Consider the following 15,959-nt stretch of genomic DNA (forward strand, 5'->3'; position numbering starts at 1 on the left):
TAAATGACACGGTTGTATGTGATGATTATAATAAATATTTAAAACAAATTCCTTTCAAGCTTTGTAAAAAGAAAGTTTCATTTTATGTATCGGAATGTGTAACAAGTGAATATTTCAATCCCCACTGGAAGGCCTCTGACAGACTGGGTGAGCATAAAATCATAGCCGTTGACAAACAAGTTACAACCTACAAACGTTTTACTGTCGACCACACTGTTATGCAATTAATTCTATCTAGCCTGTTTGGTCAGTAGGCCGAATAATGATCATAGTAAGGGGAACTTTTTTTAGCAATACATCAGGGTTTGCTTATCAGTGATGGGTAATTGGCATATGGGTGAGTAAGACCCCAATTGATATTAAATTCATTGAACAAAATGCAAGGTTAAAACATCTACTAATAGACTTGAAATCTGGATACATTTTTTGCTTCCAACCTTTAAAATGAGTTGCAAGCAGTTTTAAATTAAATTGATACGAAAAATTGTTTCTTCTTCTACAATTCAAATAAGGTTTGCAGCTTTGTTCATGCATATATGGTTCTTCTGTAATTTTTAATGTTGCTTTTTTTCCAGTTGTGTTTCTTTTAGTTATTGTGTTATAATAATATTTAAGTTGAGTGATTTTTGTAAATAATTTTTATGGAACATTCTTCTTTGTATCTTTGGTTATTGCAATGATCAAAATAAGATATGGAATTGTTAAATATTTCGAGATAAAATACAAGTTAATGAGCTTGTTAACTAGTCAGAAAATAACAAATGATTTTCCTTATTGATATCTTTTTCCTCTCTTTTAGTGAATTTGTCCTTTAAAGTATTTGATGTTGTTTTTCTTTGCAAATTCAGTTCAAATCTTGAGGGTGATTCACAGCTTGCCATATGGAATACCCACATTAATAATTGCTAAATAAAAGTTAATTGAAATGACTTTTCTATGAATGAGTCTATTTCATATGGGTATATCAGACAGTACTTTAGTATGCACCTGATAACTTGTTTCATTTTGGTGCAAGAAAAGTATAAACAGTAATTTGAAATTGTTGCAATTGTTGGTCAGTAGACAGGAATACTAATTGAACTCATCAATGGGAATGTGAACATGTAGTAAATATAGGTAGTTAGGAAAGTTATCCAATTAAAATTACTGTTATTATTTGTATAATTATATCCTGTCTGTTTACAAAATAAGGAATAAACAAGAATGTGTCCATAGTACACAGATTACCAACTTTCACTATCATTTTCGATCTTCAGTGGACTGTGAAATTGGGGTCAAAACTCTAACTTGGCATTAAATTAGAAAGATCATATCATATGGTACATGTTGATTGGACTTCAGGCCCGTATCCAGGAATTTCCAAGGGGGAGGGGGGTTATTTGGACTCATGAACTCGACTTTATTAGTCACAATTTGAACAGAACATTGACTTTAACAGTGCTTATTTGGTTTCAAGGGGGGGGGGGGGGGGGGGGTTCGTCCCTGGCTACGGGTATGGACTTCAAGTTCATCAAAAACTATCTTGACCTTAAACTTTAACCTGAAGCAGGACAGACATACAAATGAACGCACAAACCAGAAAACATAATGCCCATCTATTATCATAGGTGGATCATAAAAAGTCAGATAACAAGTATTCACAATTTTTATCAAGCATCACCTTCAAAATTGCAATGTCAATGAACCATAAAACTTTTCAGTAGGTGTTTGTGCAGGCCGATCAATCCCAATGCAATGTTTACGGGAACAATGATAATGCACTGCATACAAAATTTCACTGAAATTTCACAAGTCATCCTGTCAACCAAAAACAAAAACTTTAAAATAAAACTCCAGCTTCCAAAGTTGGTAAAGTAAGTGCTAACAATGAATTAGGAATTTATAATTTATTTTCATATAAATTACTCCATCAGACCCTGGATATGTACCTTGATTATAAACATAGCCAAGATGGCATTCCATGTGCATTTGATTGCTGAATTATAGGTTTTGTAGTCCATTGAAGGTGCCCAATAATCTAACAAAACTATTCATGGTATTCATTTATTTTTATTTTCTGCTAGAGTTGCCATACATATTTGAAAGAAAAGACAATGTACATGATGAATAATAGGATGATTGCATTGCAGAATAAGTTATACAGAATAAATAAATAAAACAGGTCAAGTAGTTACATAACATTCAACAAATTCTCAAATAAATATTTAAATGTTAACTCAGATAATAATTTCAAATGTAAAATGTCAAAAGAAAATTTCACGATAGTTGATATTGATCAAGGATGAATATTTAAACATCCTTGTACAGCCAACCTTGACATTATTACATAATGTAATTTGAGTAAATGATATATAGCTTTACTATTATCTTAGAGATGGAAAAAAAAGATAGAATAATATGCAGATTAACATATTGTCTCAGACATGAAATAAATATGGGATATAAAACAAGATAATTGCTCAAGCACAAGATAATGTATTGACTAAGCACAACAAAATGATAACAAAATATTACTTGTAAAACAAAATAATATGAGAAATAAATATTAGAAGAAGATAAACACATAGTGTATTGTAAAATCAATAAAGATAATAATGCTATACAACAATTACAAATGACAGAAATGAACCAAAATGGCAAGAACATTCTACATGAAGGTTTTTCATGTTCAAAACATTTCAAGATAATGTTCATTTTATGTGTTTTGAAATAGAAACTTTAAACTTAAACATAATCAATGATAAAGCCATGTTAAACAACTCTTTCATCAATGATAACATGGAGTATGATTTGGTCCCTTATGCATATGTATTATGCTTGTGTTTCTTGTGAAAAGGATGAAATTGGCACACTGAGTTTTGATTGTTATTCATGTATAACAAAAGTCTGATTTAACAAAATGCTTAAATTACTTGAGCTTTAAAATATTCAGATATTACCTCATATTTTCAATTCCTATTAAAAATTAAGTGTATTTATAAAATAACCAATGTTTTATGTGGAACATTACACATGCTTTTCTTGTTTGTTAAAAGTTTTTTTTCTTCAAACAATTCATTTTTTTTTGGCACATTCCCTTTAAATCTGTTAAAATGTCTTCTTCTTCCACTTTGCTGTCTTACTTGTGTTCAGCAAATTTGAAAAAGTAATATTCATTTCCAAAAACTGGATTTTGTGAACTGTTGTTAAGGCACACTAAATATACATACAGTGCTCATAATAAATATGTATAATGTTCTAAATTAGGTTTTATGTCTGTGATGTAACCTTTATATTTGTCAGTCACACTTGCCTAAGAATTTCAGAATTACCCCAGCTATATCCTCTCGAGACCATTTAAGCCAACTGTCATTTTCAAGATATCATTTGCACCAATTTTCTTTTTCAAAGGTATCAATTGCGCCATTATTTAATATTCATGTGAGCGAGCTAGTGGCACAAAATAATCTTTGATGCAAATGACACATTTTTGGTATAACAGATTTCTTCCCTGAATTCGTTCTTGTTAAGGGGAGATAATTCATTATTTCTTCACAGTCTCACAATCTGTATATGTTACGAAAAAACGTAGAAGAAAAATAAAAGGGATGGAATAAAACTGTAGGAATAAATCAAGGACTAAACAAACAAAAAATAAACCAGAACATACGGTTGATAGAGATCTTATTGTCACCCACTGATTTTTAATCATTTATTAACATCTTCAAACAAAAAGTCAAATTTGTAGCACTTGTTGATTATTGTTCTGCAACTGACCCAATAATTATTATTTCAACATCAACTAAATTACTAGTGAAAACATGAGGTAAAATAAGAACTTTTTTAATTATGTGGAAAAAGATAAATTTACCCTTTGTGGCTTATTTACCAATGAATAATTATGTTTATTACAAAATGTGACAAGTTTCAATACTGTGTATACAAAAACAATATATATAAAAATATTTAATTTGAACAGCTTGTTTTGTTTTCATTTGGCACAATATTAATTGATGTAACAACATTATGTGAAGGAAGACAGGATATATGTACAGAAACAACAATGTTTGTCAATCATATATATTGCAAAAATATCAGTCAACCAGTACCTAATACAACTATACAATATCATAAGCACTGGGGAACAATGTAGCACACTAATAAGACATATGAACAAATAACTTACAAATATCATATCCAATCATAACAAAGTATAATTATAGATTATCGTTGATCATCTCAACGAGATTAATTTTCTCGCTTGAGCTGGTACAGCGAAAGTGAGAAAAGCAATCGAGTTGAGATGACCAATGATAATCTGTTTATCGCTATTTTACCTATGACGACGTTGTCAATTTCAATGTCAATTTCGTTAGCAACGCCACGTGGCCTTCTTAGTTTCTAGCGATAATTTTTCCATCTCAAGCGAGAAGCATGATATGAAAATTATCACAAAAAAAGATCACAAAATAGCGATAATACTGAATAAAAAAACATATTTTCTCCTCCACAGTTAAATATCTATTAACTACTGTAAATTCAGAAATTAATGAATAATTGCAAGGTTTTTATTAATGTGAATAATGTGACTGGTTGAGAATTGCAATAATAAACTCAGGTTCTGAAATCTAATACGTATCTTTATGCAGTTTTTTTTTTAGAATTTCACAATAATTAACATTATATTTTTATCCATTCCTCAAAAACTGCAATTTTAAATGCACACAATAATTTCTGAATTAACAGTATATCTTAACAGTCAGTATTTAGTAATGAACATATAAGTTATGTTTCTTCTATTAAATTATGAGTCATCTAAAGGGAGGCAACTTTTCTTCAAGTAATGATGATATACAGAGATTACATCATAAACATATTTGTCATGAAAATTCTCTTTGTCTACAACAATTTGCTGTCAATTAAAGTTCCTGACCGGGTAATGTTAACTGATCAGTACTTTTACATAAATGTTTACTAGTACATCCTCTGTCAGTACTTATTAGGTAATATCAATAATATCACTGTAATAATAAATCGTGTGTTTGATCAATATATAGTCAAAACAAGTATATGTTGTATGTATAGGTGTCACCGTGAAGAGAAGTTGTCAATGCTTGATTCGATATCGTCAACATCTATATTCACATTTTTCAATAAGTTTTCTTTTTCCTGTTGAAACTCTGGAACTTTTTCAAAATTTGTTCTTGCTTTTGCCATCACCTTCGTTGTCCTTTTCACTACAATAAAAAAGAAAATTATAGTAGACATCAATGACTCTTAAATTCAATCTAAGGAATACTTGAGATTCCAATTTCCATTCTATGAAGGAACTGCCCTGCTGATTTGGGATCATTATGGGAAAAACATGTCATATGACATTGTGAAATACAGATATTTGCTTTGTGATATCAAATTTTTCAGGGAAAAGTATCAACTGTAAAATCATGTAAAGTGATAGATTTGCAACTTAATAAATCTTCGTAATTTGGGTAAGAAAATAACTTTGTTGATATTTATTCATAAAAAGACACAAAGTAGTGAATTTTGGTACATACATAATTTGAGTTAAAATTCAAAATTAAGGTAGACTTCTTGGATCAATTTCCTTAATACAGCCATTTTTATGATATAAAATCTATCTAAAGTACTGTTTATACAAGCGCTTGGAAAAATAGTTAAATATTAGAAAGAAGACACACAGAATAGTAAATAAGATTCATATTAATGTTAAAATCACACTTTTTTGTAATAGCAGAGCCAGTCATGAAGTAAAATTGTTTCCAAAATGTACTTCAGCTACAGGACTATTAGAAAGGGAAAATCATCAATGACTTTAGATCATTTGATTGAAAGGGGACATATGGGTATGCATATTAAAATCTCAGCTGTTACACAGGAATAAAAGTAAAAATATACATTTAAAAATAAAATCTAAAAGCATGACAATTTGATCCTCTCATTTAACTTTGATATGATCTTGTTCAAATCAGAAGTAACAACATTAAAAATGAGAAGATCATGTAATCTTGATTAAAAAAAAACATTGATTTTTGTTTTCTTTAGATCTACATACTAAGTGTCAAAATTATTTAATTAGTTTTAAACTAAAAATGATTAATAAATAACAATATCAATTCTAAAAATATTGTTGATACTTTTTTCAGCTTTAAATATCAGTTATCATAAGAGCTTCCTTCATTTAGACAAAGCTTTATGTTTTAAATCAGCATTAACTATCAATCTCAAATGTATCTAAAGATATATGTTGTAATCTATGTATATAAATATATAAGTAAGAATGAAAATCTATCAAGCAACTTCATGTTTCATTTATCTGTATAAGCAAATTAAAAGTTCTCACATCAATATTAGAAATAATAGGTTTCAGCAAGTGAAAATGACTTACACGTTGTGATAGACTGAAATAAAGTGTTTATTTATATCATAGGTTTCACAGAGAAGAGATAGAGAAGGAAAGTGTACAATTAGAAAAAAAAAGATTTCTTAGAGAGTGGTTTTTCAAGTTTTTTTGTGTGGATCAACCAACCATGCAAACATATTGTTGTACTGTCCAGTAACAATCAGACCATTTAGTATTTTGTCATCTGGAAAGGAACATTCCATCAATAACATATTACATTCATATATTCAACAGACATAACATGCATTATTATTCAAAGTACAGAAAGCATTGCTAAACATAAAGATTTCATTCAAATACCATCTTAGAAAAATGCAATATTTTAAAATAGATGTTGCAGAATTTTAATTATACTCATTTCTAAAAAAAACCTACATTTCAAAATTAAAAGGAAAATCTATCTTTTCTTTTATAAATTCATTTCCCTAAAAGTAAGATTTGTATAAAGGCTGTACTTTTGCTGGTTTTACTTACATTGTTTATATATAATATCCTCCATTGTCTGTTTCTGTCTGTTGGAGGCATGGAGTCTCTCTTCAGCATCATGAACAAGTTTAGACATCAGCTCATATTTAGTTCTTGTAGCATACAATTCATTTCGTAAGGCATCATTCTATAAAGATAAAAAATGTTACTCAAACAATAGTTGACTTACTGACATAATACATGAATGGAAATGTAAAGGTTAAACAAATAATCCCTATTTCTAACGTTTTACTTTTATAAATTAACAGAACAATTATGTAAACCTATCAGGTAAGTGTATCGGAGTGAATATAAAATCTGATATCTCAATTCATCCAAAGCTAGGATTAAGTTCAACATTATAAGGTTAACTTGATAACTATCTATCTTAAAAGTGACATTAAATTCGTCATAAAATATCTCCTATATCTAATGCATGTACTGAGTAATTTTGTTTATCGTCCTTCCCTACACATATATCACCCTGCTCTGTCGCTCAGTAATTCTCGTATCAAGGCTTCAAAACAAGACCAGGTATTATCTGCGACGTCATAATGTGAGAGGAGAAGTTATCAGCGACGTCACAATGCAAGAGGAGACATTATCAAGCTTGCTTTCGTCAAGCATAAAACTGCCTTAGGAAAAGGGAAAATACCAGTTATAGAACGATAAAAAGATAATAAGAGTTTCTTCTTATATAGATATCGTAAAATATCAGCCCCTCGACATAATGTGAAACTGTTTAGCTCGTTCGCTGCGCCCACTCGCCAAAAAAGTTCACATTGTGGCTCGCGGCTGATATTTTAGGATATCAATCAGGGATCTCCATTGGTGAAAATTGAACGATGGAGGAACTTTCACCATTACAAACTGTGTCTACGCTGTACAGTGTAACGCGATCGGAAGTATTTTATCCCTCCATACAAGGAATGGTGAACATGCTAATTCATTGCTTATTTAAATTATATTTAATTGAATTTTCATTATAGAATTAGAAGTATCAATATTTTCATTTATTGCTGTTTTTAACCATTCAAATGCCAAGTCGTCATGGTCCCCCTTAGTCGAGAATGACCAAAAGCTGTCATGAAGGTCCCCATGTAGATTTCTTGTATTTTTGGTAATTGTTATGGGGGTTTAAAATCATATGATGTGGAGCTTATTTTTCATGAACACTGTCAAATTCAGAACCCATTACCGGTATGGCTGATTTTCAGCAACAACAAAACGATTCGTACGGGTTATGTAAAAGGTTAAAGAGATTTGTAAAGCAAACGTTGACAAATGAAAAGGTTTTTAATGACTTTATCTGGCAAATTGATGCTGTGCAACATGCATCTTTCGAGTCTGAATAGAAACCGGAAACGGGGATGTATCAATTTGATTGTAATATACGAAATGAATTCGGAATTATGATACGATATTTCTTTACAGGAAATATTTAAGTTTTTACTTTTAAACATTTAAAGTAATTTTAAATTATCGTTACAGCAGTACTCGATTTATTTGCGATGAAATAATATTTACTGTTTTGCGTCTTATTTTGTACTTTTTAAAAAGGGGGATGCTGATTGCGTAAGTCAAAATAAAGCATGTGTTCGACTTGTTAAACTGTTTTCTTTGTAACTGGATTATTAATTTATTTATTTAATCTAAATTATCATAATCATTTGCTGAAACTTAGTTGATTAATTCGACAAATGGATCGTCTATCCTCAGATAGTATTCGTCTGTCTGGTTTGTTGATCTACCTGTACAAGCTCAGGTACAAGTGATTAGCGATCTTAATCCGGATATCCCTCAGGCGTTAGAACTGTATTGAATTATAACATAAAAAGCCTAAGGGTTATGCAATTACATGCATTTGATTATAATGGATAAAAAAAGCGTCTGGCTACAAAAAACGATGAAGTTTTGAACGATGGTGGAAGACAATTTAACGATGGCGCAAGAAAATTTAACGATGGCGCCAGTTATTTGACGATGGTGCAAGACATTTGAACGATGGCAGTGCGCCATCGTTAAACAGGCCATGGAGATCCCTGATCAATGTGTAGAAAACGCGATAATCTGTATGTACTGGCACAAATTGATGCAACCTGAGAAAACTGTCTTACTCAAGTATAAAACTAAATAAACAGTGAGACTTATACTTCGGGTTACAATCTGATAAAAATCCTTAGCAAATACTGTTATTGGAACTAACTTAGGTGGACCCTTGGCATGTGCAAAATTTAGAGATTACAAGAACCTCATGTGCGATACTTTTAAACAGAGATTATTCGTACCTCAGTCATGAGCTTCTGTCCTGATGTATCCCCTTTTGGTAATGTAGTAGTCCAGAAACATGTTATCAATGACTTCTCCTCATTCAAACAAATCTTCATGTTCTCTACACTAAGTGACAATTCCTTGAGGGTACTGTATTCTATACTCTGAAAGAAATTAAAATAAGTCAAGTTTTGTACAAGATATACTAATTCTTTAACAACCTTCCCTGAATACTATGCAGTATTTTTTTTAGCAAAATATCTTAGCAAAGATCAAGGTGGTATTAAGTTCATTGTTTACTTCAAATAAGACAAAATTCTATATGAATCAATTTACAAGATGATATGGGTATTATAAGATATAGGTAGGTTTTCTTGTGCAGTTCAACATTTATGTAGATGAGGACACTCAAACAGTTTCAGTATGTTTGGAAACATTTAATCTTACCGGTAATTTTTTGTCAAATATGAAATCTTCAATGTATGTTTGTACAAATTTAATATTACACTTGCATTTTTTTATTTCAGTAATTTATAGCAGTATTTTGACCCTTATATAATTCTTATATCAATATCAATTTCCCCAAAATTGTGACTTTAATTCATTCCCTGTCCTTTTTGCTAAACTGATAGGATATATCCATTTCAATAATCCACCTTGAATACCTTCCAATTTACCATTAAATATGTCAAAGCATAAACTAGCATTTCTATTGATCCAGCAGTAAAATGTATAATACTTATTGCACCATGTTTATATAGTTTAACTTGTACATCCACCAATCATGCTACACAGGCACATGTATATAACGTTATATAATACCACTATATTCATATCATGCATTTATAGTTAACACAATCAGTTTCACTTAATTGTACAGGTCATTCCAAAGTAATTACATTACATTTACTACAGATTTTGTTATCCAACTTCAAATCTACCAGTAATCATTCTTGGTTTTTTTTCTGTTTCTACAGTAATTTTAATTTAGAGGTTTCTAATTAGGAGGCAAAGATCATAAGACATGCAAACTTCCATTCAAGGTCTCACAGATAGGGTTGAATCAGATTTTCTTTAACATTGCCATCTGAACTTAATACTGTTTTATATCTTATTTTTGCCATCTGAACTTAATACTGTTTTATATCTTATTTTTGCAATCTGAACTTAATACTGTTTTATATCTTATTTTTGCCATCTGAACTTCATACTGTTTTATATCTTATTTTTGCCATCTGAACTTCATACTGTTTTATATCTTATTTTTGCCATCTGAACTTCATACTGTTTTATATCTTATTTTTGCCATCTGAACTTAATACTGTTTTATATCTTATTTTTGCCATCTGAACTTAATACTGTTTTATATCTTATTTTAATAATCACTTGCCAAAATTATCTTTTTTAATTTTTTGCAATAAAAAGAAACCCATTTTACTTTGTATCATTTCATAGTCCATTAAAAAAAGAAAAAATCTCAGCTTTGAAGTTATTTTAATTTCAATTTTTACAGTTTTTGATGGGCTATTCCAGACCTGCCAACTTTTGAAAATCTCCATGGGGGATTTAGCGCGCGACCAGATTTTTAAGGGTTACAATTTTAGCGACTTTTCTGTGTGCATTGTTTTTACTCCTAAAATAGTCTAAGTTCTCTTCTTTTTTCTTTTAGTATTCTAATGATTAGCTTGTAGGCCTTGACTTCTTTTATTTGCATGATTCTTGTATTATGAAATTAAAAAATTGACAAAATAACTGAAGAATAGAGAAAAATGGCATTAAAAATAAAGGATTCAAAGTAGAGACCCCCCCCCCCCCCCTTTTCCCCCTCCAAAGACCTTCTTATCTATGAACCTTGACTCAAAAGACCTAAAACTACATGTCCTAAAGTTAGAAGGATGAAGACAGATTTTGATTTAGTCTTACTTATGGTCTTATCAGTATCAATGAGAAAATAGACAAAATTTGAGTTATCTTTCTTTGTATTCAGAGGTGCTCTTACCGGCGGAGGCTTATACAGTAACACAGTAGAAGTGAATACAAAATAGCGTCGATTTTAAATCGACAGACACATGATGTCTGGTTTAAAAAATTAAACGGATTTCAAGATAAACGATGTTTTCTTGATGAGTTCATTACAATTCTCATCTTTCTATTAATTATGATTTTGTTGTGGAACTACGGCAAATGTTGCAAATTGTGCTTGTATGATAAATTGATTAAAATTGAAAGGCTGTTTGACCAAATTTGTGTATACAAATTAATGTTGAGGACTGTTACGACCCAATAGGTAATCTGATTACATGCAACCACTAATTATGACACCTGTTGTGACTGTTGATTAGCGTAGGGTCGTTATAACTTGCAATAATTTCTCCCCAGGTAAAATTATAGTTTTTTTTAAATTGATCAGAAAAACTTCAAAATCGGTAAACAATAATTTTTTCGGGTATATTTGGTGAAAATCGGGATTTTGACTAGTTTTACGATCCCGATATCGGGATTCGGGTTGAGGGATAAAAATCGGCATGATACCGCGAAAATCGGGATAGTTGGCAGGTCTGCTATTCCAGAAAAAAAAATATATATTGGAGGTTTTGAGTAGCCTTTAGAAGATAAATCATGAAATTGTATTTTCATTTATTTTTCTTAACTTTCATATGTATAGTTATTACAGTAATCAAACAGAAATCCTTATATCAATATAAAATCAAAATTTTTATCAAAAAGATAAATTTATTTGAAATTTAAAATACTTTAATCTATGGTGATAGATTGATACATTATTCTTTTTTAATTCATAATACATTTTTAATAAAGGTTTATTTTCATAATAAGTAGACAGACCATTGCCAGAACACACAAGGTATCCTGTTCAAAAATCCACAAAGGGATTTCAATCCTGCAACCTAATGTGCAGAATATTTGTCTTTTTCCCAAAATGGATAATATGCCTACAAACAACTAAGTTATTCTCACAAGTTCTTTAATTAAATTTCAAGTCAATGAAATGTACAGACTTACAAGAGGAACCAAAATATACCATACTCGACTGAACACCAAAATATAAGACTCTAACAATAACATGCAAGGAAGCAAGATACCATTCTGACAATTATTATCTTAATGTATAGATATTAACATGCAAATATACATAATTCTACCTTTATAATCTGTAAATTAAACATAGTAATATTTATGATTATAAGCTTTCTATGCACTATTCAACTGAAAAAGCATGATTATATCATGAATAGTAATTTGACTCATTATTGTCATGTTTTCATTAGTATATTGTCTGGACGATTTTTTATAAACTCATACTTATCAAAAATCAAAATATGATTTTCAGTGAAAGTGGGAATGTGTTAATTACTAATTTTTCTATGCCACTTTGAAATGGAAATTAAATTGGAAATGTGAGAAGTCAGATTCGTTGAATTTCTTAGCATCTGCTTTTTTTAAATATCAAATAAACTACAACAATGAAAGCTCGTTTCTATGTCATACCTCTGATACTGGAGCAGTTTTAAACATCTTTAATCTTTCTTGAATTCTTGCTTCAACACCATTCAGCACTATCAAACTTTCATAATTTTCTTTCTTTAGTTTTTCATAATCATCAAGCTTGCCTACAGCAAACAGATTTCTCAAATCAGAGTCTACTGTTTGCTGGAAGGTGAAATCTGAAAGTGAAGATAAATGGTTGGAATATTACAAAATGACAAGTTATATCTTTTTTTCATGATGTAAAAATGATGTTATTTATGTTGGTTTACAAAAAAATCAATTTCTTATCTACTTAAAAAAAGAGAAAACTTGACATAAAAACAAATACATAAAATACTGCTTTAATAAATGTGTTCTAAACTTTACATGAATAACCTGAAAAAATCCAGTCTATAAAAAACTCTTTCAAAAATAAAGTCACACTTTTAAGTGTTTCCTTCAAAATTTGATGAAGAAAAAGGTAGGAAAAATAACCTTTCTACATGTTTTTGAATTACTACTAAATAACGAAAATTAAAACTGTCAATGTAATTTTGATCCAACTACACTATTTTACCTGCTAATTTACTAGGAGGGTCATCAACATAATATGACAGGTTCCCTTCTGGTTTCCTATCCTTGTGTATAATATCAGTGAGTGACCTATGTAAAGGACCTACAGGCAGGGAATGAGTTGATGTGATGGTATCATGTTTTCTGTCAAATGATGTACCTGGCCATGTGTGGATGTCAAGACTTTGTGCAGCTGTTGGTTAAATCACACAATTATACAAAACTATTAAAAGCAAAATGTTTGTAAGGTTGATCACTTTTTGCATTAATATCTAGATATTCTTAATATATTTTTTTTCTCATGAAATTTCCATTAAATAATTTCAATACACCCTATCACTATTTTTTCACCATTACTGGAGATTACAAAGTTTCCTGTAAAATTTTGACAACACTATAGAAAATGTCTGATGCCACAATGGAAAAGTGATTGTTGTATGAAGTCAAAAGTCCAAGGTGCAGCTCTAGAAATAGCGATAAGGTCTTTATGACCATTTCATATTTGATGTCCCATCAAACAAAGACCAACCATACAATCATATCAGCTTGGTTATAAAGCACACACTTCTTTACATTACAAGATTAAGTTTTTAAAGTTAGATTATAGTTTTAGAGAGAAACCACCATTATGTGCAATATTATCAGTGCATATTTATTATGGCTCACACTTTATGAAATTATTAACAAACAAAAAGTTAACCTTATGTTTACCATAAAGCAATGATTTTATGAAAAAAAAATGTTTTATTACACAAAATGTTATTTTAAACAATGAACATCCTTACCAAAATGATCCTCACTAACACTAGAGCTCTGTGAGAGACTGGCAACACTACTTAGTTGACTGCTCTGTGAGTTTTCATGGTGAACTCTGGGTTTCTCAGGACTGGGCTGACCATCAGTTGCATCAGTTCCAGTGGTAGTACCTATTTAATATTATTCAGAATTGCATTCAAAAACTTTATATATAGTAATTGGAGAAAAAAAGTTTAATATATTTTATATCACAGCATGAACTTAAGAATTTATAATTCAAACAGTTCACCCTGTTTGGTAAAGTATATATATGTGATGTGTATGTTTATTAAAAAGTAGCCATTGCTATATTATAAAGTCATAATACATAAGTGTCAGTTAGCTGTATATACATAAATGAAATCACGCTCAATTCCAGACACACCCCAAACCTGACAACTTAAAAAAAAAATCATTTGAAGAGTAATTGTCAGTTTTAATAGAAGTTTTATGTTGCATATGCATATGTATGATCTACATATTTAGACAGACTTACCTGATCTTGCAGGACTCTGACTTTTATCCTTATTTGGGTGTGACCTTGGACTATGTTGATGTAATAAGTGTTCCTCCAGTTTCTGTCTGAGAGCATTGTTGGTCTCAATACATCTCTCTAATTGTACTCTCAAATGTCTTATTTCTGTCAACAAATCTCTAATGTCAAATCCACCCATTGTATCATAATCACCTTCTAAAAAGGAAAGGAAAGTGGTGTTACAAGAGTCAATAGGTAAATATATCTTCAAACTTGGGTTCTTAAAATAATAGTTGTTCAAGCGAAATTTAGATTTACCAATATTGGTAAGAAATTGCTAGTAAAATGTCGTCTATATTTGGAAATAAAGACTTTAATTGAACAAAGATCACACAGTGCTGAAAATATTTTTTTCTTAACAACCCTACATACCCGATTTATCCACTTTTTGGAATCTATTGACAGAAGATTTACAAAGCGTTGGTTCACATGTGTCTGATTTAAAAAAAAAAAATTCTTTATTATAGAAGAACTTTTTAAGTGGGCTGTTTGGTGTTCTTTTTTTTATCTCTTTGTTATGGTTTCTTCATTGTAGCATCGGCCTATTGTCCAAAACATGCATTAAATATTTACCACTGGAAGTTAGACATTCACCTAAGAAATATCATTCCCTTCACCTCCATTCTTTGATGCATAACATATATCTGGTCAGGTGACTATATAAATATGATTTCAAGTTTACCTTGTTTTTCTAGTTTTTCATACACGCTAAGTTCTAATTTCATTGTTTGGTTCAGGTCTTTATTTTCCTGGACTTGCTCCTGCAGAGTCTTCACTTCTGTGTTGAGTCTAAAAATAAAAAAAAGATATAAAATCAGTGTTCAGATTATTGATACATTCATTATTCAATAACACTGTTTGTAGAAAATATTCAAATAACAATTGTATTCCTTTTTAGTCATGTTAATTTTAATGTTAATGTTAATCATGTTAATGTAATTGGTGCAAATTTGATTGAAATACTTGAATTAAACATTACTTTAACAATTATATCACAAAAGTTAAACCCTATTTTTTCTTGATATTCTTCCATAGCAGTATTATTTAAAATGTTTTGTAGATTCTGTATAGGATGTGCTTGACCACTGATGGTTATTATTGAATATCACAAAAAAAATTTAATACCTTTTTATTTCTCTAGCAGCTTTTCTAAGATTCAATTCATTCTTCTTGCTCTTTTCTATTTCAGTTTTTCTTTGTTCTTCATGAATTTTCAGTTTGTCTTCTCTCTGTTGACAAATTTCCTCTCGTTTGCGACTTGAAGTTTCTAGAGACTGTCTTTCATCTTCTACAGACCTGATTGTATGTTCTAGCTGTTTTATCTTTTCTTCTCTCCTTCATAAAATAAACCAAATTGGTGACATTCTTAACCCATTCTAAATTCAGTAATTTTTGCAATGTGTTCATAATCGCATGGGATAGGTTTTGCAAACA

General features: G+C 30.1%; 1 protein-coding gene across 10 annotated transcripts in view; it reads right to left on the reverse strand.

Moving 5' to 3' along the window:
* Positions 1–2,027: 2,027 nt before the first annotated feature.
* The window catches only part of LOC139511619 (myomegalin-like), an 86,416-nt gene continuing 72,484 nt past the window's right edge, over positions 2,028–15,959 (reverse strand). For 8 of the 10 annotated variants that reach the window (XM_071298535.1, XM_071298531.1, XM_071298539.1 and 5 more), the window contains 9 exons: positions 15,651–15,860; positions 15,208–15,314; positions 14,487–14,681; positions 13,981–14,121; positions 13,200–13,388; positions 12,644–12,819; positions 9,154–9,300; positions 6,875–7,013; positions 2,028–5,216 (listed from right to left, as the gene is read on the reverse strand). In XM_071298535.1, coding sequence (XP_071154636.1) covers positions 5,068–5,216; positions 6,875–7,013; positions 9,154–9,300; positions 12,644–12,819; positions 13,200–13,388; positions 13,981–14,121; positions 14,487–14,681; positions 15,208–15,314; positions 15,651–15,860 — 1,453 coding nt within the window. In that variant the 3' untranslated portion in view covers positions 2,028–5,067. Of the gene's footprint in view, positions 5,217–6,526; positions 6,585–6,874; positions 7,014–9,153; positions 9,301–12,643; positions 12,820–13,199; positions 13,389–13,980; positions 14,122–14,486; positions 14,682–15,207; positions 15,315–15,650; positions 15,861–15,959 lie in introns of all 10 variants that reach the window. The other 2 variants (XM_071298533.1, XM_071298541.1) reach the window with 2 other exon arrangements.

The sequence above is a fragment of the Mytilus edulis genome, chromosome 2 (assembly GCF_963676685.1).
Source record: "Mytilus edulis chromosome 2, xbMytEdul2.2, whole genome shotgun sequence".
Classification (NCBI taxonomy): Eukaryota; Metazoa; Mollusca; class Bivalvia; order Mytilida; family Mytilidae; genus Mytilus; species Mytilus edulis.